The sequence below is a fragment of the Neospora caninum genome, chromosome IX (assembly GCF_000208865.1).
Source record: "Neospora caninum Liverpool complete genome, chromosome IX".
NCBI lineage: Eukaryota > Apicomplexa > Conoidasida > Eucoccidiorida > Sarcocystidae > Neospora > Neospora caninum.
This window is the reverse complement of record NC_018390.1, coordinates 4,459,265-4,482,677: the sequence shown is the minus strand read 5'-3', so window position 1 is coordinate 4,482,677 and position 23,413 is coordinate 4,459,265. Positions and strand designations below refer to the sequence as shown.

Genomic DNA, 23,413 nt, shown 5'->3' with positions numbered 1-23,413 from the left:
CGAACTATCTGGTTTGGTCAAGTTCGTTGAGCGCCTTTACTATTAGACGATCTCACACGGCCTTGTCGGTGGTTGGGTGCAGCCGAAAGGATCTCAATTGTATGGTCGCTGTCAACTGAGCTCGGACAGAAATAAAAGCATGCATTGCCTTTCCACTATGCCGCAGAGGACGGCCTTAGGAACATGTTTTACCGCCATATCTCGTCCCCTCGTGGGATTATTGTAGCTGGCGTCTGTTTATGCATTTACAGATGTATCTGTAGCTGACAATCTGGCTATAGATCCTACCCGATCCTGCTGGCAATCCTGTTTCAACCGCCCCTTCTAAAATTTTCTATTCTACAGTATTCTGCAACAAGCTCGACTTCCTCCATGCACTGCAGCATATTATCGACCGCCGTACACGAAAATCTTCAGACACGGTGTCCCCAAGCATCCAGGCATAAACCGAAAGTGTGGTTAATCGACCTCTAATGACGAGCAAAGAGTAGCCGTTGTCATTGGCGCCAGTCCTTTGGTTCAAAACGTGAGAAATGCGACATTTTCATTCCTTCGAAACTCTATGCCTAACAGCTTCTGCCCCACTATCTATTTCACTTCTCGAGAATTCGCGTGAGCTCGGGGTCCAGAGATGGATCCAGACGCCCAAATACGCACCTCCTTGTTGTGTGAAACATAACAAGCTGATTGGCAGCACCATCACGTTCCTGTTCCATTGACTCTCTGGTGACACCACTCTACCAACGCTCCCGCTTCTTTTTTTTTCCTGTGTTTCCTCTAATTACGCCTCACTCTTCTCTCCACTGCCTCCGCGAATTTCCCCTGCTACCCCGCCTCGTCCCATTTAGACCGCCGATGCTTCGCCGTCGACGGCGTGCCCCTGTCCTCCGAACGCCGACCTGTCAGCGACGAACAAACTGGTGAGCGATGTTTCCCCTCTCGTTCTTCTCGTTGTGAAAAGAAAGCAGTGAAACAAATGGGAAAGAAGAAGGAAGACAGCGAACAGGAACAGTAGAGGCCGTTGCGCGTGAGAAGCGAGTACATCTGCTATTGGGGTTCAGAGGGCCTGCGAGGGAGAGAGACGGCCCAAAGAGACACATCCAAACAGGAGAGAAAGGTGACGCGGAAGATATGAGAATGAGGTAGACAAGAAGGAACGAGAAGGGGGGAGACGCCTGAGACACGGGCGAGAACAGAGAGGTCCCCCCTCCCTTTGAATCAGGCGGAAGATACAGAAAAGTGTTGGTGGGGTTTTGGGGGACCAGTCAGCTGAATGGAATGGGAATCCTCCCATCAGGCGGGCGCAGCTGGCGCGTCCTCCTTTTACGGGCGCGGTTTCTGTCGAGAATTGTACTTCTCCGGGGAGGGTGGCGGCGGTTCCGGAGGCTCGGTGGCTAAGTGGTGTCTCCGTCGCTGTTTGAGAGAAAACTGGGGGCTTAAATGGCTAAAATTCAGAAGAAAGAGAGGGACTTGTTTCCTGGTAAACGTGTGGATTTTGGAGAACACGACGCATTCGACAGAAGCGGTTGCAACTTGGGCTCCACTTCACCAAGGAGTCAGAGCGCGAGTCACGAACAAGAAACAGATGCCATTCGGGGGCCCGTTCGACGGCACCAGCCGATGCCTTCGTCGCGGTCAAGCAGTGTGCCGAACTTGATGGGTGAGGGGAGAATACCCTCTCTACGGTTTGCTTCCTAGAGCAGAACTTGGTTGCTTCACTGTTCCAATAGGTCCGTGTACTGATTGACTGTCACGTTCTGGAAAGCGCCAGTAACCGAACATAGTACCTTGGTGGAAAATGCACAATTTTTTCAAATATGTTGACAGAAAGCAACGAGAGAGTCGACAAGTGACTCAAATGGAGAGGCATTGCGAACATCCAGAAGAAAGGAGAGCCCCTCTTTCACTTTTTTCTAGCCTAGCGTCACGAAGGGAAGACGAGCATAAGGCTCCGGGAATCCGCCACCTGAATTCTTCCTGAACTTCACTGGTGCACAGGCGCGGCTGTCCTGTCCCGTCCCTTTTCGGCGTCCGTGCCCAACGGGAGTTCGCGAGGCCCGACGGCACTCGAGGCAACGGGGTGGGCGACAGTAGCTCCGACTGTCGGAAGCAGAGACGAGTGAGCGCGTGATGGAAGTTGATAATATTGGGGAGAAAAAGGATGGCGCCTGCTTGCCTAAGGTACGGACCTTTGAGAGACAACACAGCCTGAATATACGGATAAGTCTCGCACTTGGCATTACTGAAGCACCTCTGAGGTTCGCACAGGCAACATGCTCCAGTCGGGGGGGGGGCTCTAGCAGCGGAACTAGCTGACGGGTTCGTCTTCGTCCATCGAGGGGCCCCCGGGTGGCCTTGTTGCACTTGCTGTCTCATCACAGATGGCTTCGTGGCTGTGTCTTGCTGTTTTTCGTTTCGAAGTCTTCTAGAAATACCGTGACTCTTTGGGTCTGCACAGGTTTTTCGGTAGTGCATGTCCACTAACTCGCGTCGAAGATGGAGCGTCGCACGTTCCTGTCACTCCGGTCAGTGGCACCAGTGATAGGGCTTGTGGCTGCGGTTCTGTTCGTCTCATGCTCGAGCGGCCTATGGAGGAGTGAAGCAGCCGGAACACTAATAACACCACAATGTGATAAAAATGAGGAGATGACCACTTGTACCTGCGGATGGGAGGCAAGTTCAAACGGAGGAGCAGACGGAAAGGGTAGCAGCGCAACTCTGTCTGAATCGAGCACTGGAATCACTATTCAGTGTCCCCGAACAGGCTTCGATTTTGTGCCCTCCGACGGAAAGTACGTATGCGCTGGAGAAGAAGCGGAGGGGCCTCTGAAAGCATGTCGAGCTGGTGCTGGCAAGAAACCTCCCATCACGGATTTCATGAGCCACGTTACCGAGAGCGACCTACTAGCGTGGACAGAGGCATCCGGTACAACAAAGGATTATTCTCTAACATCACCGCCAGGTAGTTTCCCTCTTAACGACAAAAGCTTCTTCGCTGGCTGCGTGGAAACAGGTCAAGACAACGGTAACCCCAAGCAGTGCTTGGTGACAGTAAGCGTCACGGCCAGGACCTCATCCGTGAAATTGACAGTCTTAGGCGAACAAGAAGTTTTGGCAGCTTAGAGGAACGGGGAGGCTCCCAGAAGATGCAACACATCCAGCCGAATTGGTTCATTGTTGGACTCGACCTAATCGACAGCTCCCTCAGATGGAGAGTAGCGCAGAAAACCATGCCTGAGTCAGAGGCCGCAGCGGTGGCACGGGCCGACGGGTCCGGGCCCGTCCAACGGGCGGGGCTGCACCAGGCTTGCCTGGCGAGAGTTGCAATCAGGACAAAATGGGTTGTGGCGTGTCTTCTCACTTTTCGGTTGCATCTTTTTTGCTAGTCGCATTGGCTTGCTGCGGCCGAAGAGGCTTTCTATATGTACAACTACTGATTCGTGTGAAAGATGGAACGCCCGAATTCCTTGTCAGACAAGCCCGTTCCGGCAGTCGGGCTTCTGGCTGCTTGTTTTTTTGTCGCGTGTCTGAGCGGGTTATCGAGCGCTAATGCCGCGGGAACAATACAAGCTGCATGCACTCACGAGAATCAGATGACCACTTGTGTCTGCTCAGACAATTCGATTGATCACAAGGAAGCACGCGGTTCAACGGACACTCCAACTTTGTCAGAGTCGAGTAACGGAATCACGATAGAGTGTCCTGGTCCTCCATCGAAATACGAGTTTGTGCCCGAGAATGTGTCGGACGTATGCGTTGCAACAACACAAACAAATGAGACCCTGCAGTCGTGTAAATCCGTTGAGGGAACTTCCATTGAAAATTTCCTGATTCAACCCACCCAGGGCAACGTCCCCGCATGGACCACGCCGACTACCCCAACCAGCAATCATGGTCACTCCCTAGTCCTTCCCCAAGAGGCTTTCCCGTTGATCGACAAAAGCTTCTTCGCCGGCTGCCTAAAAAAAGAAACCAACAACGACGAGTGCGTGGTGAAAGTAAGCGTCAAGGCCAGGACCTCGTCTGTGAATGACGGTGTCCTCACTTGTGCCTACGGCAAAGAGAGCAACTCATCTGTTCCAGAAGTAACACTGAATTCCGAGAACAACTCGCTGACTATCCAGTGCGGTAGTGAGGGACATATGGAGCCGACTCAGCAATCCTTGACTGCCTACCACTGCGCCGGCTCCAACACAACTGACTGCAAGAAGGTGAACCTGACTGAGATCATGCCGACCTTCACATCCAGCTGGTGGACAACGGATGAGCAGAGCAGTAGGGCACCCAAACTGGTGATTCCGGAAGATGGGTTTCCTGCTCAGGAAGAAGCGATTGTGTTGGGTTGCAACCAAAACAACAACGTTGCCTCGAGGGATGAGGAGGTTGATGGAACCACAGCTGCAACGCTGCCGACATGCAGAGTGAAGGTGACACTCAGTGCCCAGACCTCAGGTTCACAGGCCCCAAAAGTTTCCTTCCTCGGATTGTTCGTGTTGGCTTCCATTCCCTCTGTCATGGGCGCATGCTGACCTTCGACCTCAGCTATCCTCTAATGAATAATCTGCAGCATGACTTTTCTATGTATCTCCCGCAGTGAGTGTTGTAGGTGCCTGCGTAGCCGGAACTTTTTGGAGCATAGTGTTGTGTCATGCCGTGAGTTTTTTGTTTAATTTCGAGATGATGCTGTCGCCTGTAGTAGAAACAAGGTCTCGTCCGTCTCCCCGTTCGTGGGGGCTCACTTCTTCCCTCGAGATTCAGACTTTTTGGGACGTGCTGGTTCTGGGAGTGCTTCCACATGATACACAGCAGGTATTGACGGCGCGCCTATCCTGCGGCTGTCAATCCATCAGGCGTACCCAGCAGTAGTTGCGTCGCTGACGGCATGTAGAAGATTAGCTGGATTTACTGGTAAGAAACATATCTGGTTTGGTCAAAGTTCGTTGAGCGCCTTTACTAGTAGACGATCTCACACGGCCTTGTCGGTGGTTGGGTGCAGCCGAAAGGATCTCAATTGTATGGTCGCTGTCAACTGAGCTCGGACAGAAATAAAAGCATGCATTGCCTTTCCACTATGCCGCAGAGGACGGCCTTAGGAACATGTTTTACCGCCATATCTCGTCCCCTCGTGGGATTATTGTAGCTGGCGTCTGTTTATGCATTTACAGATGTATCTGTAGCTGACAATCTGGCTATAGATCCTACCCGATCCTGCTGGCAATCCTGTTTCAACCGCCCCTTCTAAAATTTTCTATTCTACAGTATTCTGCAACAAGCTCGACTTCCTCCATGCACTGCAGCATATTATCGACCGCCGTACACGAAAATCTTCAGACACGGTGTCCCCAAGCATCCAGGCATAAACCGAAAGTGTGGTTAATCGACCTCTAATGACGAGCAAAGAGTAGCCGTTGTCATTGGCGCCAGTCCTTTGGTTCAAAACGTGAGAAATGCGACATTTTCATTCCTTCGAAACTCTATGCCTAACAGCTTCTGCCCCACTATCTATTTCACTTCTCGAGAATTCGCGTGAGCTCGGGGTCCAGAGATGGATCCAGACGTCCAAATACGCACCTCCTTGTTGTGTGAAACATAACAAGCTGATTGGCAGCACCATCACGTTCCTGTTCCATTGACTCTCTGGTGACACCACTCTACCAACGCTCCCGCTTCTTTTTTTTCCTCTGTTTCCCCTAATTGTGCCTCACTCTTCTCTCCACTGCCCCCGCGACTTTCCCCTGCTACCCCGCCTCGTCCCATTTGGCCCGCGGATGCTTCGCCTTCGACGGCGTGCACATGTCCTCAGAACGCCGACCGGTCAGCCAAAAACAAAATGGTGAGCGATGTTTTCTCTATCATTCCTCTCGTACGAAAGCTTTGAAACAAATGGAAAGGAAGAAGGACGACAGCGAACAGGAACAGTAGAGGCAGTTGCGCGTGAGAAGCGAGTACATCTGCTATTTGCGTTCGGAGGCCCTGCGAGGGAGAGAGACGGCGCACAGAGATACAGCCAAACAGGAGAGAAAGGTGACGCGAATGACGTGAGAATGGGATAGACAAGAAGGAACGAGAAGGGAGGAGACGCCTGAGGCACGGGCGTGAACGGAGAGGTCCCCCCTCCCTTTGAATCAGGCGTAAGATACAGAAAAGTGTTGGTGGGGCTTCGGGGGACCAGTCAGCTGAATGGAATGGGAATCCTCCCATCAGGCGGGCGCAGCTGGCGCGTCCTCCTTTTACGGGCGCGGTTTCTGTCGAGAATTGTACTTCTCCGGGGAGGGTGGCGGCGGTTCCGGAGGCTCGGTGGCTAAGTGGTGTCTCCGTCGCTGTTTGAGAGAAAACTGGGGGCTTAAATGGCTAAAATTCAGAAGAAAGAGAGGGACTTGTTTCCTGGTAAACGTGTGGATTTTGGAGAACACGACGCATTCGACAGAAGCGGTTGCAACTTGGGCTCCACTTCATCAAGGAGTCAGAGCGCGAGTCACGAACAAGAAACAGATGCCATTCGGGGGCCCGTTCGACGGCACCAGCCGATGCCTTCGTCGCGGTCAAGCAGTGTGCCGAACTTGATGGGTGAGGGGAGAATACCCTCTCTACGGTTTGCTTCCTAGAGCAGAACTTGGTTGCTTCACTGTTCCAATAGGTCCGTGTACTGATTGACTGTCACGTTCTGGAAAGCGCCAGTAACCGAACATAGTACCTTGGTGGAAAATGCACAATTTTTTCAAATATGTTGACAGAAAGCAACGAGAGAGTCGACAAGTGACTCAAATGGAGAGGCATTGCGAACATCCAGAAGAAAGGAGAGCCCCTCTTTCACTTTTTTCTAGCCTAGCGTCACGAAGGGAAGACGAGCATAAGGCTCCGGGAATCCGCCACCTGAATTCTTCCTGAACTTCACTGGTGCACAGGCGCGGCTGTCCTGTCCCGTCCCTTTTCGGCGTCCGTGCCCAACAGGAGTTCGCGAGGCCCGACGGCACTCGAGGCAACGGGGTAGGCGACAATAGCTCCGGCGGTCGGAAGCAGAGACGAGTGAGCGCGTGATGGAAGTTGATAATATTGGGGAGAAAAAGGATGGCGCCTGCTTGCCTAAGGTACGGACCTTTGAGAGACAACACAGCCTGAATATACGGATAAGTCTCGCACTTGGCATTACTGAAGCACCTCTGAGGTTCGCACAGGCAACATGCTCCAGTCGGGGGGGGCTCTAGCGGCGGAACAAGCTGACGGGTTCTCGCCAACGTCCATTGAAGCGAGGTACCCCTGGGTGGCCATGTTGCACTTGCTGTCTCATCACAAATGGCTTCGTGGTTGTGTCCTGCTGTTTTTCGTCTCAAAACCCTCTTGCAATACCGTGATTCTTTGGGTCTGCACAGGTTTTTCGGTAGTGCAGGTCCACTAACTCGCGTCGAAGATGGAGCGTCGCATGTCCTGGTCATTCCGGTCAGGGGCACCAGTGATAGGGCTCGTGGCTGCGGTTCTGTTCGTCTCATGCTCGAGCGGCCTATGGAGGAGTGAAGCAGCCACGCCACTAATAACACCACAATGTGATAAAAATGAGGAGATGATCACTTGTATCTGCGGATCGGAGGCAAGTTCAAACGGAGGAGGAGACGGAAAAGTGTAGCAGCGCAACTCTGTCTGAGTCGAGCACTGGAATCACTATTCAGTGTCCCAACGCACAGGTCAAGTTTGTTCCCTCCGACAAAAAGTACGTATGCATTGGAGAAGCAACGGAGAAAGCTCTGAAAGCATGTGAAGCTGGTGCTGGCAAGAAATCTTCCACCACGGTTTTCATGAGCCACGTTACCGAGAGCAACCCAATAGCGTGGACACAGACATCCGGTACAGCAACAGATTATGCTCTAACATTACCACCAGGCAGTTTCCCTCTTGTCGACAAAAGCTTCTTCGCCGGCTGCCGAAAAAGCGCAAGCAACAATGACGAGTGTGTGGTGCAAGTAAGTGTCAAGGCCAGAACCTCAACCGTGAACGACGGTGTTCTCACTTGCGCCTACGGCACAGACAGCAACAAATCTGTACCGGAAGTAACACTGAACTCCGAGAACAACTCCCTGACCATCCACTGCGGCGATGAGGGACAGATGGAGCCGCCTCAGCAATCTATGACTCCCTACCACTGCGTCGGCTCCAACACAGATGAGTGCAGGATCGTGAACCTGACTGAGATCATGCCGGCCTTCGCATCGAGTTGGTGGACAACGGATACGAACGACGGTGACGCGCCTAAACTCGTGATTCCTGAAGAAGGATTTCCTGTTCTGGGAGGCACGATTGTTCTGGGATGCAACCAAAAGAATACGGGGGGTTCGAGAGATGAGCCAGGTGGTCAAGCCACAGCTGCAGCTCTGCCGACATGCAGAGTGAAGGTGACACTTGGTGCGAATACGTCCGGTTCACACGCCCCAAATGTTTCCTTCCACAGATTCTTCGGTCTGGTATCAGTTCCGCTCGTCCTGTTTGCCACATACTGAACATCGGTCTAACGTGTTCGAAGAGCAGCAGTTTGCTGCGTGGTATTTGTACTCACTATCGGCAAGGGGTGCGGCGGATGTCCGCTTGCGGCGGAAGTTTGTTTTATGTGATGCTGGTTTGTTTCTCCTCTGAATCCTTGCTCGATATCGAATTGACGCTGCTGCGCACCACTGCCAACAGAGACAGGTCCGCCCGTCTGATCCGGAAAGTTCATTGTTTTCTCCGAACAGTACCTAATGATGGACGACCACATAAAGTGTGTCAGATTAGTGCAACTTCGTTGAGGTCTGTGTAGCATGAGAAGCGATTCTGCCACTACGCAGCGCTGGGGTCACCGACCAACAAACCTTCAAAAAATGTGTGCTTCCTGGAGCTGTTGTTCCGTCGCGTATATGCATTCGTCAGGGAGATGTAGAAACGAATACACCCATAGCTTCTGGAGCGCCGCCAGAATGCAATTGGTCAGCTGGAGATTGCTTCACTTCCACTATCATGTCCCAGTCACATAGCGCCAGTAGCTTTTTTCGTTAAATCGGGTTTAGTAGACTGGATGGACTGAGTCCCTGATCCGCCCCTGATCTGGGATAAATGGTCGCCGTTTGGAAAAAAAATGCATGCGGCCATTGGCTTCCCACCATCCTGGTTGGGTGCCGCCCAGAGGGGCCAAGGTTTGTACATGACTTTGCCTGCTCCAGAGCACCATTAAGAGCAGTTATTCCTTTTCTAGCAGAGTGCAGAGAACATTCCTGCACGGCGGTCGATGCATAATGATGCAAGTAGCCTTGACTCGCAAGTCGATCTCTCTAGATCCTCCACAACACTGATGGACGCCCTCCTTGTTTTGCTTTCCCTCTTTTCATTCGTTCCCACTCCACACCACTCTGCTACACGATCATTCTTCTCCATACAGGCCACGATCAATTTGTCGGCCACCGGTGTCCTCATTCTCAGCCATGGCTATTCCGGGAACTCGGAGAAATGAAGCATTTGCAAGGCTCATCGATTACAAGAAGCACCGAATGTGAACGCTTCCGTTCACAGAATCGGGAGCATGGTAGATCCTCCAGTGAATCCTGTACTCGGAGACATGCGATCTTCACTTCGGGAAGTCCAGCAAGCGTTCTAATATGTCGGAACAGTAATCCGCTCACGTGCGAAAAACCGAACCTTGTGGAAGAAGGACGACCCGGCACAAGAGTAAACCTACGGTTTCGACTGAGAGAATGGGAACAAAATGAGCATTTTTGTCGGGCATGGGAGAAGAGACACAATCGCGCTCGACGCGGTTTTTGCTGTCGGTTCTCCTTCGGCTGCACGCTTGAACGTTCTGCTGTATATACACCTCAGTTTTCGTGCGTGGCACTGGAGGGAAGGCGGACCAGAAACCAAGGATGAGAGCGGGAGACAGACGAAGATGGCACTGCTCAGTCTGTAGAGGTTGCCCAGGACATCTGCGGTTGAAGTCGAGGCGAGAAGAGCACCTGTGCCGGCTCCCTGCTCGTTTTTTTCCCGACTTCGAGAGCATCCTTTGCTTTCCGTTTTTGCTCCTCCCCTATGTCTGATTCACTCGACAGGCTAAGTCTGCGTATGAAGCTTTCCGTTTTTGTGATTGTTTTCCTACCTTCTTTTCTGTCTACCTCCCTCTCATCATCTTTCCTAACTTTCTCTTCTTCCTCCACTCCTGTTGCAGTTTTTCCTCCCGCGCGCCCTCTAACGTTGTCTTTCTCTTTGGTGCTTTCGTAGTTTGCTTCGTGTCTGTTCTATTCCGTCCATTTTTTCCTTCGACCACCAGAGAGAATCGCGAACTAAAAACGACGAGGCGGACCGAGAAGGTAACATGGGGCGTCACAGAGAGACCCCAGAACTCCTACTGCCCCCTGTTTGTGACAGGCCAGTGCAACAGGCGGTTGGATGCAGCTTCAGTTCCTCTTTCCTCTTGAGGCACTAAAGTTCTAACGGTCGACTTCTGCTCGTATCCACACACTTCCGTCTAGTGGAGCCCAGCCTGCCTCACTATTTCCTTCTCGTTCGAGTCAATGCGCCCTGACTTTGTCCTGACGCCCGCCACCCCACGCAGCCATCCCACCGCAGAAGAAGCTGTTTCAAGAGGCTTTCCATCCCGTTGGAAAAGAAAAAACACGACGAAGAAAGAGAAAACAAAGACAGAGGCGAGACAACGACAGCAAACAATAACGGCAGATTGAACAGCGCGCGGTGAGTCCATACATCTCCTATTGGCATTGGACGGCGATATTACAGAGCTGGCGAAGAGTGACACAACCTAGCAGGAGAGACAGGGGACGAAGAGCGAAGAGTATCACCGAGACAACACGCGGCAAAATGAGAAGAGACACCGGAGACAAGTGGAAAAACCGAGAGAGCCCCGTGCTCCTTCTATCCATGTGACACATAGGAGAAAACTGTTTGTGGAATTTGGCCGCATGAAAAAAGTCTCGGAACCCTATGGGCGGGCAAGCGGGCGAAGATGGCGCGTCCTTTTGTCGAGTGCGGTTGTTGAGAACGGTAGTTCTCAAAACGCCAAGTCGTGTCCGAGACCGGGTCCTGTCGCATCGCGTTCCGTGCTTGAGAACAGGGGAAAAGAGGTGTTGGAAATTGACAATCTTAGGCGAACACGGAGTGGCAGCTTAGAGGAACGGGGAGGCTCCCAGAAGATGCAACACATCCAGCCGAATTGGTTCAATGTTGGACTCGACCTAATCGACAGCTCCCTCAGATGGAGAGTAGCGCAGAAAACCATGCAAGAGTCAGAGGCCGCAGCGGTGGCACGGGCCGACGGGTCCGCGCCCGTCCAACGGGCGGGGCTGCACCAGGCTTGCCTGGCGAGAGTTGCAATCAGGACAAAATGGGTCGTGGCGTGTCTTCTCACTTTTCGGTTGCATCTTTTTTTGTTAGTCGCACTGACCTGCTGCGACCGAAGAGGCTTTCTATATGTACAACTACTGATTCGTGTGAAAGATGGGGAGCCCGAATTCCCTGTCAAACAAGCCCGTTGCGGCAGTCGGGCTTGTGGCTGCTTGTTTTTTTGTCGCGTGTCTGAGCGGGTTATCGAGGGCTAATGCCGCGGGAACAATACAAGCTGCATGCACTCACGAGAATCAGATGACCACTTGTGTCTGCTCAGAAAGATCGGTTGGGCGCAAAGAAGCAAGCGGCTCAACGGACACACCAACTTTGTCAGAGTCGAGTAACGGAATCACTATAGTGTGTCCTGCATCGACATTCGAGTTTATACCCATGAATGCGTCAGACGTATGCGTTGCAACAACACGACAAAATGAGACCCTGCTGTCGTGTAAATCAGGGCACAGAACTCCCATTGAAGATTTCCTGATTCAAGCCACCCAGGGCAACGTCCCCGCATGGACCACGCCGACTACACCACCCAGCAATCATGGGCACTCCCTAATCCTTCCCCCAGAGACTTTTCCGTTAACCGACAAAAGCTTCTTCGCCGGCTGCCGAAAAAGCGCAAGCAACAATGACGAGTGTGTGGTGCAAGTAAGTGTCAAGGCCAGGACCTCGTCTGTGAATGACGGTGTCCTCACTTGTGCCTACGGCAAAGAGAGCAACCCATCTGTTCCAGAAGTAACATTGGATTCCGAGAACAACTCGCTGACTATCCTGTGTGGCGATGACGGACAGATGGAGCCGACTCAGCAATCCTTGACTGCCTACCACTGCGCCGGCTCCAACACAACTGACTGCAAGAAGGTGAACCTCACTGAGGTCATGCCGACCTTCACATCCAGCTGGTGGACAACGGACGAGCAGAAGTCCAAGGCACCCAAACTGGTGATTCCGGAAGACGGCTTTCCTTCCCAGGAAGAAACGATTGTGTTGGGTTGCAAGCAGAAGGTCACCGGAACTAAGAGAGATGAGCAAGATGGTGAAACCACAGGTGTGGAGCTGCCGACCTGCAAAGTGAAGGTGACACTGGCTTCGAATACGTCCGGGTCCCAAGCCCCGAGCGTTTCCTTCCGCGGATTGCTTGTGTTGGTCTTTGTTCCCCTTGCTCTTCTTGGCACATGGTGATCTCTTGTTTGTACGCTCTTTTCTCCAAGTAGCGAACTGTTGCTTGGTTTTCGGCAGATCCCTTTCACCGTGTGTTGTCGGTGTATGCATGCGCAGGAATTCTGTGTCGGAGGGCGGCAGTTTTAGTCGGCTGAATTCGTGCTGTTGCTTGAGATGAAGCTGTTTTCGCACCATCACCAACAAGTGATTGGTCTGTCCGGTCCGATGCGGAAGGTTGATTTTCGCTCCGTTCGTTACCTTCTCTCGGAGGAAAACTCGAAGTTTGCACGTGCACTGGAGGTCCGTTGAGTTCCCTGTAGTGCCTAGAGGTCCATTGAGTTCCTCGTAGTGACTGGAGGTCCACTGAGTTCCCTGTAGTGACTGGAGGTCCATTGACTTTCCTGTAGTGACTGGAGGTCCATTGACTTCCCTGTAGTGGGAGGAGTGGCTCCGTCGCCACGCACCGTAATGCTGCTGGATTCATCGTTGCATCGCCCCTTCGAAATGCCGCTCCATCAGCTGCTGTTGCACAGGATATATCGCGTCGCGAAGGAGATGCAGAAACAAAGGTACCCATAAGATCCGGGGCGCTCCCACAGACTGGGCGTTCACTCAGCTAGTGCCCGGTCCAGTGCGCTGCGACATAGCAGTCTTCCATCGAATCTAGCCGTGCTTGTGGGAAGAAAAGGCTATAATATTTGAGCGCTTGAGGTTCCTACGTGCCTGTTGTGGGATAGGTGAATGCTCAGCCAGAAGTTGGATACCACAGTAGTCGGCCGCACCGTCTGGGGTGGGCGCTGCCTAGAGTATCTATACTTTATACACGCTTTTTCTTGCTCGGGGTTTACCAAAAGGCAAGGCATTTCATTTGGATCATGGTGCAGAAAGGTGTACGAAGAACTGAGTGCGACTTGTGTGTTCTGATACTGCTAGAGAGAAGAACAATTCAATCATTTGTACACCTTAGTGCATGCAGCTTTCATTGGTGATATGCCTCTATGGACTACAACTGATCCTGCTGATCCTCCGTCCTGGTGCTTCCGCGCCGCTCTGGGGGCGCCCACCCAAAGGCGTCCTGCGACAGAATCCTCGCTCTTCATACAGGGAACCATCATACTGTAGAGTGCCGTTCACCGCATACTCAGTCACTGCGGTTCGTAGCCACTCGAAAGAAACACACAGCACTATGGCTTATTTAAGCGTCTCAAGCGGTTAGGCTGAACACTGCCGTCCACTGACCTGGCAGAAAAGTGCATCCGACCGCAACTCCGGCATACAGAGGCAAATGATCTTCACAACCAGCCATACATTCAGCTCTCCACTAAAAAGTCGAGAGCGTGAGCGTCCGACAAGCAAACGAACGAACACTGTGGCGACTGTTGCCGGACGCACAGATGTGTCCCCGTCCACCGGCACCATTGTCTCTACACTGAAAAAGCCACCGATTCAGAACAACTTCTTCCACAGACGAGAGACGCCGTGGATGCTCTGCACGTCCGGCCCTCCAATGGATATGGTGTTTGAGAGGACGCATACAGCGTTTCGGAGACCAGGTGACGGGACTGGTTTGGTGGTCGTGGTAGCTCTTCAATCTGATGCTGTACCTCTCCTGTCTTCGTATCGCTGGTCTCCCGCCCGCATATCAGATGCGGTAGGTTTGCGGAAAAGTGCCTCTGTTTGACTCGGCGAGCGTAAACAAAATGCTCCCAAGATGTCTCCTTGTGCCCAGCAAGTGCGAGGCAATAGGGTTGCAGCCATTTCCCGGGTGTGGATTCGCTGTTTTTCGGTTTTTTCGCGCGGAATGCTCCGCTGTTCCTGCGCCTGGGGACGAGCAGCAAGAGACGCTTGACGGCGGCGTCAGCACCAACCAATGAACGTATCTGGCCCTGGGAGGGAGCGAAAAGTTCTGTTTCTGTAGTTTCTCGACGCGTTTGAGGAGAGCTTGAAGGGTGGCGAGTTCAAAGGATGCCCGCGTGAGCAGTTCCCTGTAACGGCCTCCAGTGTTCTTCGATCGAACCTGCTCTTCGTTCGACTGTTCGGCCAAGGGTGGAATGAACGGCACCTTGCCGGTAGACGGCAAGAAAAGTCAGAATGTAAGGAGTGCAAAGTAATGGAAGGCGATCGTAGGTGAACCAAGGTCCATACGATTGTGCAGGGGACCATTGCCTGTCTCGTGGATCTTTCGCCCTTTCCTTACCGTCTCATTTTTTTTCCTGGCATGATTCTTGGATTCGTTGTTCTTTTCTCCTCCTTTACCCTGTCTGTTTCTTTGTTTGTGTTCTTTTTCTGGCTTCTCCACATGATTATAGACAGTACTCCGTGTCTCGTGCACCCTCGAGGCAGAGTGATTGTCATTTGCTCCGCGACACTGCTGGTCAGACTCCGTCGTCAGCGGCCATCGCGCTCTCCCATCGATTTCTTCTCATCTGGTCTCACTATCCTCTCGTCTCCAGATGGACTGCACTCACCCTTCCCCCTGTTCCCCCACGATGTGGCTCGGTGATGCTCGGGCATGCAACGTCATAGTCACCGTTGAGTGACCGCCGAGCCCGACACAGAAGATACTGTGCATGGAGGCTTCTTCTTTCGTCAAGAGAAAGCCGTAGAAGACAGCAAAAAACGATGAAGGGAAACAACGACAATACATGGGAGCAGTAGACGCAGCAGTGGGTGAGAGGGAAAGTCCAAACATCTGCTATGGGTGATCAGGGATGTGCTGTGGTGTGAGGGGAGACGCCACGCAGCGACAGCCGAGAGAGGCAGGAGACACAACATACGGGAGAACGAGAGAGACGACACGAGACGAATATAAACAGAACCAGCAGATATCGAGAACAGATGGAAGAGCATACAAACCGCATTTCACTGCCTTGTAGCCAACCCAAACAAAGTGCAGGGGACGCTGAGTGCAGGGAAACCCCCAGCGAAACACTTCCGGAACCTCAATCGCGCGGGCGCGTCGTGCCTTTGTGGTGACTCCCCGGAAGCCAGTTGGCGACGCTCAAAGGCGCTTGAGGGCACAGGGTGTGTAGCATCGCCCTGTGTCTGTTGGAGATCGAGAGGCCGTGAGGACACAGAGAATATTGGGGAAAACAAAGATAGCCACTGAAGGCATTCTCGACAGTTGTTTGAGAGCGAACATAGCTCGAATAGGTGGTTTTGCCGTCACATGCTTGACTGACAACGACATGAGATTGAGAGTGTCGGACGAATGGCACAAGGCTGTCTGGGGCCCCACTAGCGGCACCCGTCAACAGGTGCACTGCCGTCTGTCGAAGCGAGGTCTTCCAGCCGGGCCCTGTCGAAATTGCCGTCTCAGGACAAGAAAAGGCTTCGTGACTCTGCGGCATTTTTTGATTCGACATTTTTTTTGAACTGCAGTAACTGTTTGTAGTTTATTTGATAGGTTTTCCGGTTGTGCATATTCAGTATCTTATGACTGTAGGATGGAACGCCGGATTCCTTTTCCATGTCCCGAGCTCCGGTTGGGCTAGTGGCTGCCGTTCTTTTTGTATCATACTGGAACGGGCTTTGGACGAGTGCGGTAACAGGAACAGCAATACACCCGCAGTGCACAATAGGGAAGACGATGACCACGTGCAGCTGCGGATCGTCGCTAGGTGTAAGTACAGGAACGGTTGGGGCGGGTGGTAGCGCAACTCTGTCGGAGTCGAGTAATGCAATCACTATTCAGTGTTCCGATGCAGGCTTCGAATTTGTACCTGCCGCTGAAAATCATGTATGCACTTCAAGTGAGGAGGAGGAGGCAACCCCTCTGAAAACGTGCAATGACCAGCCGAATGTAAAAACCTCCCTCATCGAAGATTTTTTGGAGCACGCCCCCGACACGAACCCACCAACGTGGACGAAGACAGAAGGAAACACGAAGGAAAATTCATTAACCATTCCACAAGATAGTTTCCCGCTGATCGACAGAAGCTTCTTCGCCGGATGCCTAAAAGCAAGAGACCAGGAGGAGTGCGTGGTGAAAGTCAGCGTCAAAGCCAGGACCTCGACAGTGAAGAACGGAGTTCTCACTTGCGCATACGGCGGAGAGAGCAACACGTCTGTTCCAGAAGTAACACTGAATTCCGAGAACAACTTTCTGACTATCCAGTGTGGCAGTGAGGGAGTGTTGCAACCGACCAAGGACTCTTTGACTGCCTACCACTGCACGGGCTCCAATACAACTGACTGCAAGAAGGTGAACCTCACTGAGGTCATGCCGACTTTCACATCCAGCTGGTGGACAAAGGACGAGCATAACTCCGCGGCACCGAAACTGGTGATTCCGGAAGACGGCTTTCCTTCCCAGGAAGAAACGATCGTATTGGGCTGCGAACAAATGAAACCATCAAGTGCAAGGGAAACGCAAGGTGGTGAAAGCACTGCTGTTGAGCTGCCGACATGCAGAGTGAAGGTGACACTCAGTGCCGAGACCTCCGGATCACAGGCCCCGGATGTTTCTTTCCTCGGATTGTTTGTTTTGTTTTTGTCTTTCATACCCTCTGTGATGGGCGCATGCTGACCTCCTATCTCAGCTCTTTAGTACTGAATAATCTGCTGCATGACTTTTCTATGTATCTCCCGCAGTGAGTGTTGTAGGTGTCTGCGTAGCCGGAACTTTTTGGAGCATAGTGTTGTGTCATGCGGTGAGTCTTTTGTTTAATTTCGAGATGAAGCTGTCGCCTGTATTAGAAATAAAGGCTCGTCCGTCTCCCCGTTCGTGGGGGCTCACTTCTTCCCTCGAGATTCAGACTTTTTGGGACGTGCTGGTTCTGGGAGTGCTTCCACATGATACACAGCAGGTATTGACGGCGCGCCTATCCTGCGGCTGTCAATCCATCAGGCGTACCCAGCAGTAGTTGCGTCGCTGACGGCATGTAGAAGATTAGCAGGATTTCCCGCTAAAAAACGTACCTGGTTTGGTCAAAGTTCGTTGAGCATATTGACTAGTAGACACTCTCACACGGCCTTGTCGGTGGTTGGGTGCAGCCGAGAGGATCTCAATTGTATTGTCGCTGTCAACTGAGCTCGGACAGAAATAAAAGCATGCATTGCCTTTCCACTATGCCGCAGAGGACGGCCTTAGGAACATGTTTTACCGCCATATCTCGTCCCCTCGTGGGATTATTGTAGCTGGCGTCTGTTTATGCATTTACAGATGTATCTGTAGCTGACAATCTGGCTATAGATCCTACCTGATCCTGCTGGCAATCCTGTTTCAACCGCCCCTTCTAAAAGCTTCTATTCTACAGTATTCTGCAACAAGCTCGACTTCCTCCATGCACTGCAGCATATTATCGACCGCCGTACACGAAAATCTTCAGACACGGTGTCCCCAAGCATCCAGGCATAAACCGAAAGTGTGGTTAATCGACCTCTAATGACGAGCAAAGAGTAGCCGTTGTCATTGGCGCCAGTCCTTTGGTTCAAAACGTGAGAAATGCGACATTTTCATTCCTTCGAAACTCTATGCCTAACAGCTTCTGCCCCACTATCTATTTCACTTCTCGAGAATTCGCGTGAGCTCGGGGTCCAGAGATGGATCCAGACGCCCAAATACGCACCTCCTTGTGTGAAATATAACAAGCCGGTTGGCAGCAACATCACGTTCGTGCTCCGTTGACTATCTGGTGGCCGCACCCTTCCGACGCTACCGCTTATTTGTTTTCCTCTGTTTCCCCTAATTGTGCCTCACTCTTCTCTCCACTGCCCCCGCGACTTTCCCCTGCTACCCCGCCTCGTCCCATTTGGCCCGCGGATGCTTCGCCTTCGACGGCGTGCACATGTCCTCAGAACGCCGACCGGTCAGCCAAAAACAAAGTGGTGAGCGATGTTTTCTCTATCATTCCTCTCGTACGAAAGCTTTGAAACAAATGGAAAGGAAGAAGGACGACAGCGAACAGGAACAGTAGAGGCAGTTGCGCGTGAGAAGCGAGTACATCTGCTATTTGCGTTCGGAGGCCCTGCGAGGGAGAGAGACGGCGCACAGAGATACAGCCAAACAGGAGAGAAAGGTGACGCGAATGACGTGAGAATGGGATAGACAAGAAGGAACGAGAAGGCAGGAGACGCCTGAGGCACGGGCGTGAACGGAGAGGTCCCCCCTCCCTTTGAATCAGGCGTAAGATACAGAAAAGTGTTGGTGGGGCTTTGGGGGACCAGTCAGCTGAATGGAATGGGAATCCTCCCATCAGGCGGGCGCAGCTGGCGCGTCCTCCTTTTACGGGCGCGGTTTCTGTCGAGAATTGTACTTCTCCGGGGAGGGTGGCGGCGGTTCCGGAGGCTCGGTGGCTAAGTGGTGTCTCCGTCGCTGTTTGAGAGAAAACTGGGGGCTTAAATGGCTAAAATTCAGAAGAAAGAGAGGGACTTGTTTCCTGGTAAACGTGTGGATTTTGGAGAACATGACGCATTCGACAGAAGCGGTTGCAACTTGGGCTCCACTTCATCAAGGAGTCAGAGCGCGAGTCACGAACAAGAAACAGATGCCATTCGGGGGCCCGTTCGACGGCACCAGCCGATGCCTTCGTCGCGGTCAAGCAGTGTGCCGAACTTGATGGGTGAGGGGAGAATACCCTCTCTACGGTTTGCTTCCTAGAGCAGAACTTGGTTGCTTCACTGTTCCAATAGGTCCGTGTACTGATTGAATGTCACGTTCTGGAAAGCGCCAGTAACCGAACATAGTACCTTGGTGGAAAATGCACAATTTTTTCAAATATGTTGACAGAAAGCAACGAGAGAGTCGACAAGTGACTCAAATGGAGAGGCATTGCGAACATCCAGAAGAAAGGAGAGCCCCTCTTTCACTTTTTTCTAGCCTAGCTTCACGAAGGGAAGACGAGCATAAGGCTCCGGGAATCCGCCACCTGAATTCTTCCTGAACTTCACTGGTGCACAGGCGCGGCTGTCCTGTCCCGTCCCTTTTCGGCGTCCGTGCCCAACGGGAGTTCGCGAGGCCCGAAGGCACTCGAGGCAACGGGGTAGGCGACAATAGCTCCGGCGGTCGGAAGCAGAGACGAGTGAGTGCGTGATGGAAGTTGATAATATTGGGGAGAAAAAGGATGGCGCTTGCTTGCCTAAGGTACGGACCTTTGAGAGACAACACAGCCTGAATATACGGATAAGTCTCGCACTTGGCATTACTGAAACACCTCTGAGGTTCGCACAGGCAACATGCTCCAGTCGGGGGGGGGGCTCTAGCGGCGGAACAAGCTGACGGGTTCTCGCCAACGTCCATCGAAGCGAGGTACCCCTGGGTGGCCATGTTGCACTTGCTGTCTCATCACAGATGGCTTCGTGGCTGTGTTTTGCTGTTTTTCGTTTCGAAGTCTTCTTGAAATACCGTGATGCTTTGGGTCTGCATAAGTTTTTCGGTAGTGCAGGTCCACTAACTCGCGTCGAAGATGGAGCGTCGCATGTCCTGGTCATTCCGGTCAGGGGCACCAGTGATAGGGCTTGTGGCTGCGGTTCTGTTCGTCTCATGCTCGAGCGGCCTATGGAGGAGTGAAGCAGCCGGAACACTAATAACACCACAATGTGATAAAAATGAGGAGATGACCACTTGTACCTGCGGATCGGAGGCAAAATCAAAAACAGGAGCAGACGGAACGGGTAGCGGCGTAACTCTGTCTGAATCGAGCAACGGAATCGCCATTCAGTGTCCCAAAGGAAACTTCGAATTTGTGCCTTCCGAACCAACTAAGGTATGCACTGCAGCTGAACAAAACGATCTGCAAACGTGTCAAGACCAAAGCAACAGCAAGACTTCCCCCATCCAAGACTTCCTTGCCCACTTCACCGACAACAACGTACCACAGTGGACAAAGACCGAAGGAGCACACCGCACAACAGACGACCATTCTCTAGCGTTTCCCACAGAAAATTTCCCTCTTGTCGACAAAAGCTTCTTCGTCGGTTGCAGGCAAACAAGCCCAGACAACGGTAGCGCTAAACAGTGCGTGGTGAATGTAAGCGTCAAGGCCAGGACCTCGGCTGTGAAGAACGGTGTCCTCATTTGCGCGTACGGCAACGAGAGCAACGAGTCCGTTCCAGAAGTAACATTGAATTCCCAGAACAACTCGCTGACTATCCAATGTGGCAGTGAGGGGCAGATGGAGCCGACTCAGGAATCCTTGACAGCCTACCACTGCTCCGGCTCCAACGCAGATGAGTGCACGATCGTGAACCTTACTGAGGTCATGCCGGACTTCACATCGAGCTGGTGGACAACGGATTCGAACAGTGCTAACGCGCCTAAACTGGTGATTCCGGAAGACGGCTTTCCTGCCCAAGAGGAAACGATTGTGTTGGGTTGCAACCAAAAGGTCACCGGAACTTCGAAGGCTCCCGCCGGTGATCAAACCGCAGCTGCGGGGCTGCCGACCTGCACGGTGAAGGTGACGCTCGGTGCCCAGACCTCCGGTTCACAAGCCTCGAACGTTTCCTTCCACAGATTTTTCGGTCTGATATCAGTTCCGCTCGTCCTGTTTGCCACATACTGAACATCGGTCTAACGTGTTCGAAGAGCAGCAGTTTGCTGCGTGGTATTTGTACTCACTATCGGCAAGGGGTGCGGCGGATGTCCGCTTGCGGCGGAAGTTTGTTTTATGTGATGCTGGTTTGTTTCTCCTCTGAATCCTTGCTCGATATCGAATTGACTCTGTTGCGCACCATTGCCAACAGAGACAGGTCCGCCCGTCTGATCCGGAAAGTTCATTGTTTTCTCCGAACAGTACCTAATGATGGACGACCACATAAAGTGTGTCAGATTAGTGCAACTTCGTTGAGGTCTGTGTAGCATGAGAAGCGATTCTGCCACTACGCAGCGCTGGGGTCACCGACCAACAAACCTTCAAAAAATGTGTGCTTCCTGGAGCTGTTGTTCCGTCGCGTACATGCATTCGTCAGGGAGATGTAGAAACGAATACACCCATAGCTTCTGGAGCGCTGCCAGAATGCAATTGGTCAGCTGGAGATTGCTGCACTTCCACAATCATGTCCCAGTCACATACCGCCAGTATCTGTATTCGTTACATGGGGTTTTGTAGACTGGACGGATTGAGTCCATCATCCATCCCTGTTCTGTGTTAAATGATCGCTGTTTTTCTTTTGAATAAATATGTACGCGGTAATTGGCTTCCCACCATCCTGGTTGGGTGCCGCCTAGAGGGGCCAAGATTTGTACACGACTTTGCCTGCTCCAGAGCACCGGTAAGACCAGGTATTCCTTTTCAAGCAGAGTGCAGAGAACATTCCTGCGCGACGGTCGATGCATAATGATGCAAGTAGCCTTGACTCGCAAGTCGATCTCTCGAGATCCTACACAACACTGATGGACGCCCTCCTTGTTTCGCTTGCTCTCTCTTCATTTGTTCCCACTCCACAGTACTCTGTGACACGGTCATGCTTCTCCATGCACGCCACGATCAATTTGTCGGCTACCGTCCACCTCATTCTCAGCCATGGCTGTTCCGTGCACCGGGACAAATGAAGCATTTGAAAGGCTAATCTATAACCAGAGGCATCGAATGTGAACGCTTCCGTTCACCGACTCGGGAGCATGGTAGATCCTTCAGTGAATCATGTACTCGGAGACATGCGATCTTCACTTCGGGAAGTCCAGCAAGCGTTCTAATATGTCGGAACAGTCAACCGCTCACGTGTGAAAAACCGAACCTTGTGGAAGAAGGACGACCCGGCACAAGAGTAAACCTACTGTTTTGACGCATAGAATGGGAACAAAATGAGCATTTTTGTCGGGCAAGGGAGAAGAGACACAATCCCGCTCGATGCGGTTTTTGCTGTCGCTTCTCCGTCGGCTGCACGCTTGAACGTTCGGCTCTATATACACCTCAGTTTTCGTGCGTGGCACTGGAGGGAAGGCGGACCAGAAACCAAGGATGAGAGCGGGAGACAGAAAGAGGATACGAGTTGTCTGTTTGTTTTCTACATACACGTCAGGTAAGCTGGAAGGACAGAGAGTTCGCAGAAGCCTTGCGTCAGCATTTCTCTTCGTGTGATTACGCTGCTGTTCTCGAAGAGATTTTTGTTGTCATTCTTAAAACGGAAACCGAACGCGTGACACTCTTGTGACGACCAGGCAAGGGGAAGGGAGAATGGAGGAGAAGCACCGAAATGGAAGACGTTCCTCAAGAAAAGAATTGCCTTAAGTCAACCCTCCTTCAAGCACCCATTCTTCGCTTTTCTTCACTTAGTCTTCGCCTTCTCCCTTTCCTCCCTCATGCTTTCCTATCTTTTGTTCTTCGCTTCTGCCCTCTCATCTGTGTGCTTGCACATCACTACCTCTTCGTTCACGGGAAGTCTTGCGTCCGGTTCTTCAAAGCTACTGGACAACTGATGGGCAAACCCACGATATCGAAACTGAAGACAGTCCTCGAGAGATTCTTTTGGCTTGCTTCCAAATCTGTTCTTGGTCCCTTCTTTGGCTGTGCTGTGCTTTGTGGCTCAGCCTCTCCTCTGGTCCCCCACACAGCTAGGGCATTCAGTCTTCCTCTGTTCCCCGGAGTGATCAGCAACCGAGAGAACAAGCAGCTGTCCGTCTCCTCAACGAAACGGAACACCTCGCTGCGGTGTATATCCAGATAATCATCCCACACCACCCACGGCAGGCCGGTAAGCAACACATATGAGGAAACATCTAGCAAAGGGGAGGAGGAGACGAAAGGGAAGAGGGGAGAAGGGGTTAGACAGGCCCCACAGAGAGTAACGGAGACCATGGAAGAGGGAGACAGAAGGAATTTCGAAAAGAAGATGGAAGAGACAAGAGCTAAGGGGACAGAGAGGAACGCAAAAGCGACAGAAGCAGAGTCAGAATGATATTGCCTCCAGTAGAGATCGGCAATTCCCCTCCCCCATGTACGCACGCCTG

General features: G+C 52.2%; 6 protein-coding genes across 6 annotated transcripts; all 6 read left to right on the top strand.

Annotated features, from left to right (window-relative positions):
- Positions 1-2,496: 2,496 nt before the first annotated feature.
- NCLIV_043861 (srs domain-containing protein) lies at positions 2,497-3,123 on the top strand (the record flags this gene model as incomplete). The annotated part of the gene is made up of 1 exon (XM_003881306.1): positions 2,497-3,123. The coding sequence occupies one exon, from the start codon at positions 2,497-2,499 to the stop codon at positions 3,121-3,123; it is 627 nt and encodes a 208-aa protein (XP_003881355.1).
- A 326-nt stretch (positions 3,124-3,449) lies between these two features.
- NCLIV_043860 (srs domain-containing protein) lies at positions 3,450-4,529 on the top strand (the record flags this gene model as incomplete). The annotated part of the gene is made up of 1 exon (XM_003881305.1): positions 3,450-4,529. The coding sequence occupies one exon, from the start codon at positions 3,450-3,452 to the stop codon at positions 4,527-4,529; it is 1,080 nt and encodes a 359-aa protein (XP_003881354.1).
- Positions 4,530-7,790: 3,261 nt separating this feature from the next.
- NCLIV_043850 (srs domain-containing protein) lies at positions 7,791-8,489 on the top strand (the record flags this gene model as incomplete). The annotated part of the gene is made up of 1 exon (XM_003881304.1): positions 7,791-8,489. One exon carries the CDS (start codon positions 7,791-7,793, stop codon positions 8,487-8,489), a length of 699 nt encoding a protein of 232 aa, XP_003881353.1.
- A 2,977-nt stretch (positions 8,490-11,466) lies between these two features.
- Positions 11,467-12,543, top strand: NCLIV_043840 (srs domain-containing protein; the record flags this gene model as incomplete). Its single annotated transcript, XM_003881303.1, has 1 exon — positions 11,467-12,543. One exon carries the CDS (start codon positions 11,467-11,469, stop codon positions 12,541-12,543), a length of 1,077 nt encoding a protein of 358 aa, XP_003881352.1.
- A 3,448-nt stretch (positions 12,544-15,991) lies between these two features.
- On the top strand, positions 15,992-17,050 carry NCLIV_043830 (srs domain-containing protein; the record flags this gene model as incomplete). Its single annotated transcript, XM_003881302.1, has 1 exon — positions 15,992-17,050. One exon carries the CDS (start codon positions 15,992-15,994, stop codon positions 17,048-17,050), a length of 1,059 nt encoding a protein of 352 aa, XP_003881351.1.
- A 2,878-nt stretch (positions 17,051-19,928) lies between these two features.
- Positions 19,929-21,026, top strand: NCLIV_043820 (srs domain-containing protein; the record flags this gene model as incomplete). Its single annotated transcript, XM_003881301.1, has 1 exon — positions 19,929-21,026. One exon carries the CDS (start codon positions 19,929-19,931, stop codon positions 21,024-21,026), a length of 1,098 nt encoding a protein of 365 aa, XP_003881350.1.
- Positions 21,027-23,413: the final 2,387 nt, after the last annotated feature.